We start from the raw sequence: 15,836 nt of genomic DNA, 5'->3' as shown, positions 1-15,836 counted from the left end.
ACTCAAACAAACTGTGCGATATTCGGCTCTAAGAAGACATTTCCAACGTACCAACGACGTTAAGGTGGGACGTGCACGACGAACGGCCGGATGGATTCTCCGCCATGCATGTCCAGTGTCCTTGATCTTCGACTGTAACGGGGGCGACATCGACGCAGTAAAAGTTTCCCTCATGAACAAAGGTAAACCTGGTTCCTTTCTGGATCGGTTCATCGTTCCTGTGCCAAGTGACCTGAAAGCGAAATGATAAACTTACGACGAGAATTTGGTGAATCAGTTTCAGCGGGGATGGAAGGACTAATTATTGCAGGCATTACGCATTTCTAAGAATAACCCGTCCTGACCGCATTGTTAGAAAAGGAAATGACGGAACACTACGCTGGCCCAGCAATTTAGCATATGAAAGGCTATGAAGTGAGTGACACGCCTATACATCTGCGCAAATTGGTTCCCTGGGATCCGGCAGTGTGATATTCTATTAATACAACGGTCTTAGAGATAATAACAGTTCACTATAGGCGCGTATAGTTCTAGTAGCTTCCAATTGACGCTTCGAAAGTTTATTGATCGTTAAACTCCTTCAAGGGTGTTCAAGAGTTTCGTGCTGTCACCATTTGCCAACGATAATCTGGGTTATGTTTGCGGGGGATATCCGGTAAAAAATGTCTTCCTTAATACCAAAAAAAAAGCACACTCTATGTTCTGTCGTTTACACTACAGCTTTAGACTCGATCGTGCATATGGCTATTTTTAAATATGTCCTATTTCTTCTACGCTCGTTTATCAGACTTTTTCATTCGGCGACGAGACCCGGGATAGTCGATTGCTTCCAAAGCGCAGATTCATTTCTATCCGATTTTGGCGTAGACTAGACAGGCGGTGACGATGACCGCCAAGGGAACTTGGTCAATTCCGCATATCCAAACTTAGCTCAGACTCCCGGGTCATGGACCCCTTAATCCTCCTCATTCTCCTATTTTCTCCTGGATTCTCTGATTTCTCTATTTGCCTCAACACTTGACTCGGTTCAGCTGCTCGAGAACATGCGTTAACCGCTCGAGTAGGAATCAGGAAGTACAATCATTTCTCTGTGTGATCTAATTCAAATGATTCCAAGACAAATATACAGAGTTCTATTTAAAATTTTTTGATCCTCTTTACAATTATCGTCGAGCCGTCAACTTAGCCTCAAAATCACCAGCAACTTAATAGCAATGAAAGAAACGAGATGGTAAAGCTTTCATAATCAGAAAGCAGTTGTTAAATCAGGACTTGGACCTACTTGCCTTTAAGTTAGTTGAGCTTCTGATTTCCACCAGGAACCTTGTTCTTGTCCCTACTTTTACAGCGAGGTCGCTAAGTCTCCTTACGAAGATTGGCGGGTCACCGTCTTCGCCGTTTACGTCGTCCACGTTGAATCGTATCATTCGCGATGATTCGCCAGCGATGTTTCTGGCTACCAGGGCATATCGGCCGCTGTCATCCGTTCTCGAATGCTCTAAAGTCAATTGAACCACGTTCCCTCGTGCCTGAACGTGGTACCGTTCTCTAGCGACTGGAAGCTGATCCCGTAATCTGAAACAGCGGGGACACGACAAAATTAGGAAGGATAAGTGCCTGAATTCTCATCCATTCCATGTGACCTCTTTTTTGAAACAGTTGAGAAGTGCGACTCTGTTACTGGATCAAACACACGAGAGTCTTGATCAGCATATCCATCAGCTAGGCGTTAATGAGAAGTAGACTGGAAACACGTGGTTCGTACATTAAAAATAACATACCGGGCTTGTGTCACATATCACACGCCTCACGTGCCTCAAGGCCTTCATGACATCTTAAACAATACGAAAAAGCTCGATTCGGCTCCAGGTACAAGTTGCGGGGTGAAATTTAGTCTATTTTCAGATACATATACGTATGGAATAAACGCAGAATGAGGAACTGATATGAATCCTCGATCGTAGCCAATCGAAAGCCCCCTAATAATAGGTAAATAACAAATCGCGACCCAGCCGTTTGAGCTTGCGGACAACAACCTCATTCCAAATGCTCACGTTGAAGCATTCGCGACCTTCTTTCGCAAGAGGTAATCGGTAAATGTCACGATACTCATTCTGATCTGTTTTCGTTGGATTTGGGGATGGCTGATGTCCAAACGGCGTACTATAAAACCATGCGACTCTGCGAGACCAACACTCGATACAATTATCGATAGTTTTCTGAAAATAATTAACCCTTACGCAATTTGTGACTACAGTGAATAATGAGCAAGCACCTTTGGCACCAGTAGCTAACCAGCTCGGCAGTCAAACTATCGATACTTCGTCAAAGAACACGGAGAATCTACAACATAATTCACAGACACAATTCTGTTGTACATAAATTATTACGAAAATTATGGTACATAGTATTTCTAAATATACTTAGAGACACTTTGATTTTTTCTTATCTTCAGGTATATACTGAGCTGCATTGAAGGCACAGTTTAAACTTAAGACATGGAGTGAAAAATAATGTGTTTACAAAATCTTATTTAGTTAATGGTCTAGCTTGACGAATGACTTCAGCATATGGATTGTATCACTTGCATTTATATTCGAAGAAGACAAACGGGGGTGGTCATAAAATTAATGCGTTTTTGATAATTTTTTGTAGTACTAGGACCTACCCTTGCTTCACTTCGTGTGGTGCAGTTATAGCCTTTTTTCCGTTTGCACACTTGCAGCACTGACTTCCCATGGCGAGATAAAATCCAAAAATTGAATGATACAAAGTGACGTGGCGGGTCAGCCAACGCTCAAAATGACATCAGAATTTTCTCGAGATGTTAACGTCGTCAGTTAACGCCCGGTGGTATCTTAGCCGGCACGGCGAGCCTTCGTAGTTTTCACGTAACCGCACAATTTTATTTATAGTCATTCTTTGTCCGATGTTTAATGCTCCGCGGTCGATTCTGTTTCCCCATTCACGGGGCTTCTACAGCTTTCGGAATTATGACAGATTTGGAAAAATTTTAACTTCTGGATAACTGGGTGTAGGAAGACGTTGAAATCTGAATCACTGATCAAGTTACGACGAGTGCAGAGGGATTGAGCGCTCAACTAGTTACGTCAGTTTTCAGATTTGGCACTACCGCGCTGTCAAGTAGCTAGTGAGACGGAATGATTATCTTGCGTACAAGATAAAACTTGGGTTTTCCGTCTTCTTATTTTCACACTTTGTTAACTAATTGTCGTATTAAACACTTTCACCCAATGCCCGACCTGAACATAAATGACTAATCAAGTCGAGTAATTAACAGCTCCTCTATGTTCACTGGATATTACATCAACATTACTCGTTTTTTTCACGTTTCACTTGCAGTTACCTTCAGACTACACTTTTGCGAATTTCAATACACTCTACAACCACTTTACTCATTAATTTCGGTCACCTAGGCCTGATATTCCTTGGTCAGATCCTCGTTATCGTGTCTTCGTTCGGAGCGGCGCGCGTTTTCGAAAGAAGAGCGTCGCTTCCTGGTTGGAAGTGCGTCGGTGGGGTCGGTTGGTCGGACGTCGCGACGCTCGCGGAGCAAGACTGATAGTGTCCGCCTCCCAAACCGCGGGCGGCAAAACTTCTCTACCCTTCTCAACATCGAGACGCCTCCGATCGGGAGCTTAAAAAGCTTAAGCGCTGTTCAAACGGCATTGATAAAAATTCTGAGGCTCGATCTTTGCGCAGATGACGGTAGCGGTTCATCGGTCAGGTCAGCCGGAAGACCCTGCGGTTTTTTTGGGGAATAAACTTCCTCGCCCGTTTCTTTTATCCCAGAATCGCAAATAGGGATATTAATTCCAGACTTCCGATAAAAATCTACGAACCTACGATGTCTCCTCGGTGTGAGAAAAGCTTCATGCCGTGCGTTTCTCGTCGCGTGCCAAGGCCCCGCCGGTTCGAGGTATTTTCGTTTCCGAGGGACGTCGCAATCTTCGGATAATATGTGATGTTGTGTAGGTTACATCCTATACTGCTCTCACGTCACCGCTGCCGTATTCTAACTAGATTTTATTCCGCTCTTTTCGGAAAAACTGTCGACGGCTGTTCGGCCTAATTACACATTTTATTCGGATGTCGTAGTTCTCGATTATCGATAACGCCGTTAACGTCGCCAATTTATGGAATAGTTCGAAAAAGAAATCCTTAATACAGCTTTTGTTCGATTGTTTTTAGTCATAATTCGCCTGGTAATCCTCTGAGTTAGAAATGCAAGTATTCCCCTAAGTTCGAAATCATTCTCCGAAGCTGTTAAATAGACGTTTCGTTTCTACAAAGTAATACCTGGAAAATTTATCTCAAGTTGCGCAACTTGATGGCGTTCGGTTAATCGGACGTGTTCCACGTGTCAAATTTGATTTGGAATATTTAGAAATGGTTCCCCTAATATTGGCAATAATTGAAAATAAATATGGAACGATTGATTGTAGTTTCTGTCTACCATTTTCAAGCTACATATTTCATGTGATTTCAAAAAAATCTTTGTTCTTCTGTCAACACCGCAAACTGCGCGTAGCCTCCTGGTCCGTTACACGACGTTTCAGAAACAATTTATTTTCTTCTTCTGTCACTCATGCTGACGGCTCTGAAACTGGTCGCAACCTTGATGCATTTTTAAACGGTGCACTCAATCTCCTAGAATTCAAGCATGTAGAGTTCGGGAGTTGTGCGTTATACTTACAGTTCAAAGCTGAGTTTTCCGTAATTCTCTGTCTGGTCCAATATTACTTCCACTGTCAAATCTGATCCTGGGCGTCCTACGGCTGTCAATTGTTTCGCGTCGTCCTGCCATTGCGGTGCAACGATTTTACTCGGTTTGGCAGTGGTACCATCTTGGACAAACAGAGGAGCCGATTATTAACGAACTAATTATTGGGTTACAAACAATGAGAAATTTCAAAACGTCAAAAAGCTTGACGCCGCAAGAATCAACTTTAGATCAATCGATTAACACGAATATTTTGCATGGCAGAAGAGCGGTCAAACGATCCTTGCATATTTTAGAGTAAATAAAAAAGAATTTGTGATGACATGAAAGTAAAACGATAAGGTGTCGACGTAAAGAATCTGGTAACAAGTTCGTTCCTAGCATAAACCTTGGTCGGGAGATGAAGCAATATATGTGATCTGTGAGGATCGATTTTGCACACGCCAGAATGGCAGAGCTCTTCAGAGTGCAGCGTTGACAGGTGTTAAGCGGTGTTAGCGAGATGCGGACGATAAAGTCGGGGTAAAAGTTTCGATTTTGTACAGCTATATAGTTATACACCGAGATATGTTTTCGGTGTGTGCTCAACTTGCCGAGATTCTAAAAATACTGTTTAAATGACTGTGCGCAAGTGGCACGCCTAGCCTCAAGATATTCAAGCTCAAACTCTCGAAGTATCTGCAACATCGTGCGGGAGGACCGGCTTTCTGCGGTTCCACTTTCTCCAGGAGCTTTCCGAACAAATCCTGCTTCGACACCCGATTTTCCTTCGTTTCCGCCCAGGTATTATTCTCTCCTCAAGCTCATCACGGCCAGGCCGAAGAGCTTACGGTTTCAAAAGTACACTCTTGACCTTTTCAGTACATTTGAGAACATGGAAAAATTGCAAAACTTCCAAGTTCCTCGATAGGTAGTAATGAAAGAGTTGAAAGTTTTACGGAGGACCGATGAACACGTGAAAAAGCATCTCCGTATCGGAAGAATAAAAATGCCCGTTTCAATTTTGGACGAACGTATGAAAATTTCACCGTTAATCACTCAAGTGTCAGACCGGAAAAGTCTGGCGGTCACGCGAAAGCGTTGCAGAGGAAGGTGAAAGGCTCGGCTGATGAGCCAATAAAGGCAGACCAGGAGTCCAGGAAAAATACCGAAGGAACGCAGCAGCTCGGAATTCTGTTCGGATGTCCTGAGCTCGAGTCTCCGTCGGCGAACGGTTTTATCCAAATCTCTTACCTGCGAGCGTCATGTCGTAAGGTGTCGTCGGTACCTCCTGCGCCACACTCGACCTGACATCACTTCGGCAGCAAGCAGTGCCCGGCAAACGTGGGGCACGCTGTTTGTCTCTTTTCCAATTCGACGACGCACGCACCGCGCACCTCTAAATCTGTGGGCAGGAGGGGCCGCCGCGCGCTAAGGGCTGCGGTCTAAAATCGTCTTTCGGGTACGTCGCGACGCGTCGCGTCACGGCGCCGACCCAAGACCAGACCAAAGAGCATGCGCGTCGCTGACGTAATTCTCCTCTTGACATGTCGAGTTACGTTGTATTCATACCAGACACAACATAACACCGACTGTTACCTCGATACCACTTTGATAAACATTCGGTTCCCATTAGCTGCAACTCTGATCCCTCAATACGTATAGTTGTGTGCATGCCAAAGGACAGGTGTATTATCATCACGTATCAACTAACATTGATACGATACAACGAAAGGTGATTGCTTGTTCAATTATAAAGAGTAGCTGAAGGAAATGGATGAGGCTGACTGTAGTATGATAATCTGAGGTAGAAGACGAAGATGCGTTTCGATTAATTTCTTCTGTTTTTCTTTTCTGTTTTTTTTTTAACCTTTTTTTGGGTTTTCAGCTTAAGTTAATCTCTTACAGTTATTTACATCGTAATATTTAGAGCTATTCGGCGTTTGATAATCATTAACATAATATAATAAGTGAATAAATTTAACAAACTATAAGTTGCAATATTACAATTATGCGCAGACATGTATACATAATAAATATGAATTTTTCGTTTTCTTTTAAATAAATATACATATATGTGAGTGTCTTTCGTGATAATACAGTTGTTCAAGTGAATCGTTAGTATTCCAACTGTACGTGCATGGCATTCATCTTATTCCCGGTGTTTCCACCATTTGGGTAGCCACCTGTGAATCTCTTCCTGGATTTGCCGATAGAGCAGAAGTCCGATGAATGGTAAAGCGAGGATTTCACTCTTTAGAAAGTAAACGTAAATGGCAGCAGCGAGCAGGGTAAGATCAGTAACGTAACTCATCGTCGACTTCACTTTTCTCTCAGCGTCTGCATTTAGCTCCGCAACAGTATCAGAGTACTGTCTAGTTGGCCTGTATTTTCTGCTCCCCAATGCCTGATAAAGACGCCCCATTTTGACCTCGGTTGGAGTCTCAGGCCGAAACCGATCTCTTGAACTAGACCTGGAATTTGGCCGACTGGATTTTCGTTTTTCCAACGACTTATCTCTCGATGACCGAATGTCCTCCGACGTCGTCCTCGAAGGCACCCGGCCACGTTGTGGCACCGATTTTTCCTGAGACACGCCCCGACTTTCAGTTCTTGAGGATGGCCTGGAAGGTCGTCGCTCTCTCGAGACGTTCCTTGAGCGAGGAACACCAGCCAGCGATTCATTCCTCGAAGATGGACGGCTCTCCCGCTTCGTCGTCTCCTTCGTATCTTTGGCTGGCGTTGAACCCCGCGATACGACGCTGTTTCTTCTGACCTTACCGCCGTCTTCCCGGTCCGCCGATTTCCGAACGTCTTTAACCGCCTCTCGCTTCGTCGTCGGCGCCTCCGTTTTATCGGGAAGATTTGATCTGCTCTTCTTTGTCACGTCACCCATAGCCGCCATGTCCCTTAGGGTACCATTCGCTTTTAGCAAAACCTTGGTCTCGCTTTGGACAACCGGCGGCTCATTTTCGCCAACCAGGGCCGCCTTGACCAAGTCTTCTCTCTTCAGGTAGAGGGGCGGGTGGACCGTTTGCCCCGAAGAGTGCTGCTTGACTATTTCCGTGTAATGACTTACCACAGCCATGTTCGCCTCGGCTTCTTCTTCCAACGAGGTTTGCCGTACCTGCCTCCTTCGATTCCTCGCTACTTCCGCGGCGGAGAGAACGTTTGAGTTGTCGATGTCCGATTCGGAAATCGCCGCACCTTTAACTTCGTCCGGTATACTAGTCAGGGACTTTTTTCTCAACGTTACAGTCTGTTGTTGCGGTGCTTGCTGAACTTGACTTTCTTCAGGCTGCAGGGATTTGCGAATTGGTTTTTCTGGTGGCACGGGTCTTCCGAATTGATTTAACGGAATCACCTCGGTCTCCGTTCGCTTCTTCAATATCGACTTCGGCATCAAATTTGTCGGCGACGATGGGAGAGAAACCGGCCTCGTAGGAACCGATGAAGAAATGTCCAAAATTGGAATCATATGAGGAGGAACTGGCGGTAGATCTGGACTGATGTGCTGCACGGGTCTTCCTTTGGGGTGGTATGTGTCCTCCTCATCGATTATCGGCTGGGCCAGGATCCGCGCTTTTAATAATTTCAGATCTTCGCTATCACTGCTCTCCTCCTCCTCCACCTCCTCGTCCTCTGAAGTTTCGACACTCCGGACCTCGTCCTCTTTCACCACCTTACCGTCTCTGTAAAATTCCTTTTCGGATACATCAGCTTCCGGAACCTCCGATATCTCTACAGTCAATGGCATATTCTTCGAGTCCCATCGGTGCAATCTTTCAGTCTGATCCGGCATACCAGCCACAAAGATCGTAGTCGGTAGATTGGGATCTGAAGAAGCGTCCAAGAGTACGTTCGTTCTGGTGTTGACGGTTGCTGGGGTATCGGTCTGACCTTCGCTTGACCTCCTGCGATTCCGCTTCGCCTGCCAAGCTATTTGACTAGTTACACCGGAGTTAGACAGTTTTCTCCGAAGGGACGCTCTTCTCTCGGGTGAACTGCCGTCGATGGCCTCCAAAGAGTTGATCCTTATCTTTACCTCACCCTTTTGCGAGGCGTTTCCTGTCAGACCAGCCAGTTCACCGGTGCGCCTCTCCGTCTGAGCCTTTCGCTTGGCTAATTCCGCCTCTTCAACGGCTACAGCGTGGTAGAAACGCTCCATCGCTCGCTCGTGCAGCAGCTCGGTTGAACTGACAGCTTCTCGAAGAGTTTCAACCACCTCGTGACTAGCGCTGAATAACTCTGGTAGAGACAGTGACAGGGGTGGAGGTACTAGATCATCTTCTTCAGCTTCCATATTGACCTGCTGACCCTCCTTAATACCTGAAAATGCAATCGGGTTATAAATTGATGTTAAAAAAAAATTTCTATCGTGGTTGCTAGTACAAAGTATAAAATCGAAATGGTCTTACTTGCAGCATTATTTTGTTCTTGGCTGCGATGATTGTTTTCATCAGGGTACAATACCAGCATGAATTCGGAGCTACCGTGAAACATGCTCTCATCATTCTCTCTGGGCGAACTGGGTGACATTAGAATATTGTCAACCGTATTTTGTTTCCTCAAACCGACCTTCAACGGCCTGGTATCGGGCAGGCTGTCAAAAGTCTTTTGTTTCTGTAGAACAAGATTCGACGATGTTGAGTGTGGCGTCGCGGCCAGCAACTCCTCGTGCGACTCCTGTATCTTCGGCATCAGTAACGGGGACGGACTTCTCTCCCTCGAAACCGAACGAGACCTTGAGTCCCTGAAGGGGGAACGCCGGCCCCCCAATACTGGTTCCAAAGTCTTTTGCTTACCAAAGTTCAGGTTTCCCCTGCTATTGGAGACATTGAGAGTTGCCAGAGCCTGCGAAAAGCATTCGCGTTTATTAGGACTTGTCGCTAAAGAAGTTTAACACGTTAGATAATTCGTTAAATCTCACTTCCGTGTCCTTGGGCAAGGTCAAGTTGTCCCCGGTGTCAATCCTCTCTTGCTTTGACAACCTTTTTGCCTTTAATGGAGGGTCTGGTTTTGGCTTTGGTCTGGAACCAGCTCGTCTGGCGAAGGCTGGGTCATCCGCTCGACTCAATCTCCCGCTACTGAGCTGCTGGGTGGACGTCCACTCGGGACTCGGATTCCTGTCCCCCCTGCTAGCCTCTTCTCGAGTCAAACTTCGTGTCCTCTGAACTGGCTCGGCAAAACTCACTTCGCGCTTTTCTTTCGTCTTGTTGATCTCTCGTTGACTTTGAGACTTTCCTTTCAACGGAGGCTCGGTAATCCTATCCATATAAAAGAATCGAAAAACGCAAATGCACCCTGCGTAATAACGTACATCAGAATGATCAGAGCAATACTCTCACTAACCCTCTCTTCACGTCCGGAATGAAGACGACATCGCTCTCTTCGCTGGGTTCACTCACTCCGTAAGGGTTTTCAGCCTTTACCCGAAAGCGATATTCCGATCCTTCGATCAACTCGCCTAAAGTCGTTGTCAACTGACGACACGTAGTCGCTTTCAGCCAGACGTCCCAACCCAACTGTTCGAGTGATAGAAACGAGATCATTCAAGTTTCATTAAGACGTTAAAGAGAAGCTATTACATATTTCTGCGGAAATCGAGTAACTTACTCTGTAATATTCTACGATATAAGTCCCTATTTTACATCCTCCGTCATCATCCGGTTCCTTCCAAGAAAGCGTTACTGAACGGCCGAGTGTCATAGTGACATTTGCTTTACCCGGTGCTGACGGTCGATCTGCAAATAAAATATATTGTGAACATTGAATCAATCGTGATAAATGAGAGTTCTTTCCAGTTTATCGAAACAAATTTATACCAGTGACGGTGACCAAAAAGGATGACATGTCCTCGCCAAGCTTGTTCGACGCTTTGACCGTGTACTCTCCACGGTCAGCCCGTTTCGCGTCGGGAATTTTGAGCACCGATTCACCCTCCATCGTTTCGACGACGTGTCTCAGGTCCTGTTGAATCGCCTCACCGTCGTGGAACCAAGTGACACTCGGCAAAGGTCTACCTGCCAAGGAGACTTTAAGTCTGATTGTTTCGTCTTGCTCAAAAAGCAGCCCGTCTTCGTATTGTCGAGAGAGTCTGATTCGCGGGGGTGCTGAAAAAAGTCCTCTGCACCATTAAAGTTTCCCAAACCTCGATCCTGGATGATTTTTCCATGGTTTTTCGACTCACCTTCCAGAATAAGTTTCGCTTTGGTGCTGATGTGCCCAACCCTGTTTGTGGCCGTGCACTTTATTTCTCCCTCGTCGTTCAGAGCGGTTTGATGGATGAGGAGCGAACTCTTGCTGTTCTCGGTTGCGATCCGCGTCCTCCGGCTACTAAATATTTCAAACCCGTCCTTAAACCAAGATATCTTCGGTAGGGGGGTGCCCGAGAATTGCACGATGAACTCTGCCTGAAAATTTTCAACGAAAACGGTTATAATATTCGAAAACCCGACTGAGAACGAGCGGCTCCGACATATGCTCCTGGTGTGAAGGTTCAAAACGAACTGGCAAACGTAAACAAAGTGCTTTGGCAAAATAAGCAATTCTCTCCGAAGCCGGGAATAGGCGTAGCTACACCGCCTGGAGCTTGAGCATGCTTTATTTATCCAATTGCTCATTTTCAGCTCCAGTCGACTAGCTGGCGATATTTAGGCATCACGAATCGAACCCGCCTCTTACCTGTTCGTTTTCGAGAGCCACCGTATCCTTCAGTTCCAGGTCGAAGTGCGGGGTGCTCGTTGCCGTCCTCTGCAGGGTGACCGTGAGTGGGTCGGACAATTCGCTGGGTTCGGAGAGACCGAGGGCATTTTGGGCGCGAACGCGAAACTGGTACCGCCATCCGGGTTCAAGGCCACTCAAGGTCAGCTCGGGGAACGTGCAGAGAATTGGAGCAGCTCGGATCCAGTGCGGAGACCCCATGCGCCGGTGCTCAACCATATACCCGACGATGGCGGAGCCTCCGTTGCTCGGGGAGCGTTCCCACCTGATGCTGACAACATCCGGTTGCGTTTCCTCCGAGCCAGGGACGAGGATTGGCTTGCCCGGAGGCAGCGGAAGACCTGAGAAGTTGTTTGGCATGAGTTCGGCATGTCACAACCACGCTTAATTGCAGAATGCAATCGAAGGTCCCACTAGATGTATCCAATGCATCGGGCAGTCGATACATCGGGCATGAACCGGGCATGTGGAAAATCCAATATCGTTGGACTACCCTCGAAAAAGGCATGCGCGCACCTACACGCTGGCACATTCACACGCCAGTGACCAACACATCCGCGTACGGGGCGATCCCGAAATAAAATAGAAACAGCTTGGCAGAAGACGAGACACTCGAAGCGGACCGAAGTCACTCGGAGATACCCGGACTGCTCGACGACGACGTGGCACTGAACCCCAGGAAACTTACTTCAAAACTAGACGTTCTGGTTCCGTCAAATTAATGATACAGTAAATGATTGACGCCATACTAATCAGTAAAAATACGCCAATCCATGGCGGCAATACAGGACTATAGGCAATGGATGATTGTGGTTGAAATAAGAATGATACCGTTGATCAAGTCGAGTAGGAAATGCATAGCTCAACTTTGCGGTACTACAACTGGAATCGAGCAACGCGGAGTGTCGAGAAAAACTGAGGATATAGCGACGTGTTGTGCCTCTGTCGAAAGTACAATCGCTCACCTCAGCAGTAGATGAGAGTACAACTTTAGTTTGGCTGATCTTCCGAAACTTGGCAATCTGCTTTGTATTGTCGACTATATTGTATTCGCGGAATATAACAGGCGAGACCTACTGTCGGGATTGTCAAAAAATATACCACTATTGATACTGCGAAACAAGCTGTGTACCTCGCGAGAGAACGTCGGTGCGGACGCTTAGAAGCCGCTCAGAAAGTATTTGAGCTTTCGAAAATGTCTGACCTGCCAATGGAAGGAGCTATATACCAAGAGAATAGAACAGGTCTGCAATGATGTTTTCAACAAAATCTTATTATAAAGTGAATCTTATTTCTCTTTACTTCCTCACTTTCACAGTTTGGATGCAGAACCTACCTATCAAAAATTTAATGGGAATGTTGGTGGTGCATTTTAATTTCGTTGACTGATGTTTAGCTCGTTTACAATTCAATCAGATATCTAGTGAGGTTTCACCTGTTTACGATGATTCGATACTTGACATTAGAAAAATTATAACGAATACATTTTCTCTCGCCAGTATGCAATAAGATGTGCAAATCGTCTGCAGCCTGGTCTTTGACGTGTGAAGAAATCAGCACGTCTGAATAAATATTAGGTAACGACTGGGCGATGAGTGTTATCTCCGCTCTCCTCTCAATATCAATGAACAGCGGAAAGTTAACAGCCGAATATTTGAGAAACGAGAACTCGACCAGAGGCAACGACCCCGATTGATGCATGGCCCCACAAATAATGATAGAATGAAAAAATAAGGGAAAAGAAAAAAATTCTTATACGTGGCTCGCAGTCAGTTTCCAAATTTAGTGACCAGTAGAGTCTACCGACGTCTACCGATCGTAGTCAACTAAACCACGTGTCACATGAGCGGCGCATTTCCGCGGTTCAAATTTGGATTGAAAAAACTGTCTCCAAAGTTTCTTCTTGGCGAAAGATCGAAGGTGCTACAACGAAAGGCCATCAACCAAGACCAAGGGCTCGCAAAGATGGTCCAGGACATAAACAATCCCCGTCGTGCGCTTCACCCGGAACGATGCAAGAGAAAAAAAAAAAAATTCCAAATCGGTTGTTAGCGCTGAAGGACGCGAGCAGGACTGTCAAACTGTCAGTAATTGGCGAGGAATGTATAATCTGGGTTAGCTACGAGCGCCGAGATGGCGGCGGTGGTTGGGGCAGGGTTACGGATCCGCGAAGCGGAGCTTGCAGGAAAGGGGCGAGGGAGGAGGGAGGAGGGAAAGGCGAGCGTCCTCCCTCCGCTCTTACGTGAGACCGTCGCGAGCTTTTCGCGGCTGCCTGCGTCGCTGGCGTACCTGGACTGCTCCAGTGCACCTTTTTGCCACCGTTTCCGGCCCCCGCAAGGCTCTTGGGGTAGGCGGCCTTGGCCGGGGCGTTGCCCATTGCGCGCTCGGGGTGGGCCCCCCAGCGTCCTGGGCCAGGCTGTCTCGTCGCCGCTTCTCTTGGTCGCCGGGTCCGTCTTCGTCACCGTCTTCACTTCGCGCCTCGCCGGACCGCAGGTCTCGATATAGCGCGAGCCTGACGCGAGCGCGGGGAAGGAGTGACTAGATAGACGGACCGATAGGGCGCCGATCTACGCGACAGCGGCGACCTCCCGTCTTCCGTCGACGAATTGCGGCCAAGCTCCGAACGAACCGACGCCGACGCCGACGCCGACGCCGACGCCATCGGGCGAACGACGCGCGGCTATTTTTGCACCCGCAGCGCTGTGAATAAGATCGAAGCTTCGCTCCCTGCGATGCCGATTCTCCGCCGCTTGTCGTCGTCGACTCTTTGCTCTCACCACGATCCATCTCCGTCGACAATAGCACGTGCGATTTTCAACGAGGTTTAACTTCCCGGAGAAACACTTTTTTTGCCCGAATCCTGGTCTTTTGCGAGCGATTCTTGCATTCTGGATATTTTTGTACTCGGCCGCAGTCGTCAATACCATCATTCGTGAGGATTTACCGTTGTTTGATCAGCGAAAGCCGTGATCTATTGTGATGATCGACTTAAATTATTATTGCAATACATAGTACGCTATACACGCGTAATAAATGGTGGCTGATCAGATCTTCTGTTTATTGTACATTCATTTCAGGAATTTGTGCATTGATATGTTGTATATTAATAGTTCATTTATGTGACACTTTTGGAATTCACAGTCTCGCACATATTAATAAATCATTTTATCTAGATACTGTAATGTTTTAAATAATGATTGAATATGAAGGAAAATAGATTAGTAAAGAAAAATGTACAAGGTAGTTGAGACAAGGTTAAGGAAGACAAATTATTTATTTATTTAGGTGGTTATTTGCAATTGGTACCATAAAGTTTATCATATAACAGAAAATAAATTCTTCCTACACGTAGCAAGCCACAAACTTGGCTTGGTAGTTCTAATGTAACTGCGAAATATAAATGACAGCACAGAGTGTATAAATAATAGTATAATCAAATTTTGATTAAAATCCGATAGTTATTGGAAATAGAGAAAGATATGAAAGACAAAAACAATCACATTTAACACTTATATTAGTGAGTAGAGCGATTTTCATGACGTCGAGTATAGAAGGGAGATTGGAGTCTATAGTATTATGTACGATTTAGACTGTTGTTATAATTTTTCGTTCTCTTTCCTTGTTTTACGTTAAGCGTCGAATTAAATAGATGGTTGATTGGTTAGCGGATGAGGATTTTTTTATGAAATTACATTTTCGAAAATTATGTGACACTTTCGGAATTCACAGTCTCGTACATATTTAAATCATACCGTCTCTCTCAAACGTTGCAGGCCTACTAGCTCACTAAATCCTCAAACCTTCTACGCTGACTATTTGTTTATCATAGGATATATCGTCACAATACAGTATATTCCATGTATTATTTTTGTCATTCCCGCAACGTTGTAATAAACACGCATAATTTATCATTACCATTTATGACCGCCCACCTGAGATTCTTTTCTTTCTTCAGACATTTGTGATTAGGATTTAATTACAACATATTGAAAACTTTGTGACCTTGAAAATAGTATTCATTTCGCCTCCATCGATACGCGGCTGTGGGAGGAAATGTCGAAAACTCGAAACTGAAACACAAGATTCTCTCCTAATTCCTCCGTACACGTTTCATCTCGTTCCTTTCTCTATCACTCCTACCACCTCTTTCACCGCCCATCTCTCTCTGCTACCTTGGCTTCTCCTTCTGGTCATCGACGGTCAGTGAACCGCGTACAAGCATCGGCTTACCTCACTTACTCGTACAGGTGACGTTCTGATCTCTGTCCCCGTAGTTTTCACTTCGGTTTTCCTACGGCAAAGAAAAACTAGCTGCTTGCCCCGATAAGCGCCAAGCGATGGAATCTTTATTCAACTGTAGTAGAAGCAGTGAAATATACTTTTCACTCTT

General features: G+C 45.8%; 2 protein-coding genes across 4 annotated transcripts in view; both read right to left on the bottom strand.

Moving 5' to 3' along the window:
* Nucleotides 1-6,154, bottom strand: part of LOC124176334 (titin homolog) — a 65,828-nt gene extending 59,674 nt beyond the window's left edge. Inside the window, exons 1-4 of one of the 3 annotated variants that reach the window (XM_046557494.1) lie at nt 5,978-6,154; nt 4,718-4,868; nt 1,287-1,575; nt 52-232 (exon numbers count right to left, since the gene is read on the bottom strand). In XM_046557494.1, coding sequence (XP_046413450.1) covers nt 52-232; nt 1,287-1,575; nt 4,718-4,868; nt 5,978-5,990 — 634 coding nt within the window. In that variant the 5' untranslated portion in view covers nt 5,991-6,154. Of the gene's footprint in view, nt 1-51; nt 233-1,286; nt 1,576-2,668; nt 3,531-4,717; nt 4,869-5,977 lie in introns of those variants that run through there. The other 2 variants (XM_046557492.1, XM_046557493.1) reach the window with 2 other exon arrangements.
* Nucleotides 6,155-6,551: 397 nt separating this feature from the next.
* Nucleotides 6,552-13,987, bottom strand: LOC124176335. The gene is made up of 9 exons (XM_046557496.1): nt 13,736-13,987; nt 11,408-11,787; nt 10,914-11,136; nt 10,549-10,836; nt 10,340-10,467; nt 10,076-10,248; nt 9,654-9,990; nt 9,142-9,577; nt 6,552-9,052 (listed from the first exon to the last, which is right to left on the bottom strand). Exons 1-9 carry the CDS (start codon nt 13,821-13,823, stop codon nt 6,876-6,878), a joined length of 4,230 nt encoding a protein of 1,409 aa, XP_046413452.1. The 5' UTR covers nt 13,824-13,987; the 3' UTR covers nt 6,552-6,875.
* Between the last annotated feature and the right edge of the window lie 1,849 nt (nt 13,988-15,836).

The sequence above is a fragment of the Neodiprion fabricii genome, chromosome 2 (genome assembly GCF_021155785.1).
Source record: "Neodiprion fabricii isolate iyNeoFabr1 chromosome 2, iyNeoFabr1.1, whole genome shotgun sequence".
Lineage (NCBI taxonomy): Eukaryota > Metazoa > Arthropoda > Insecta > Hymenoptera > Diprionidae > Neodiprion > Neodiprion fabricii.
The sequence above is the reverse complement of the archived record's forward strand: the minus strand, read 5'-3'. Positions and strand labels throughout refer to the sequence as shown.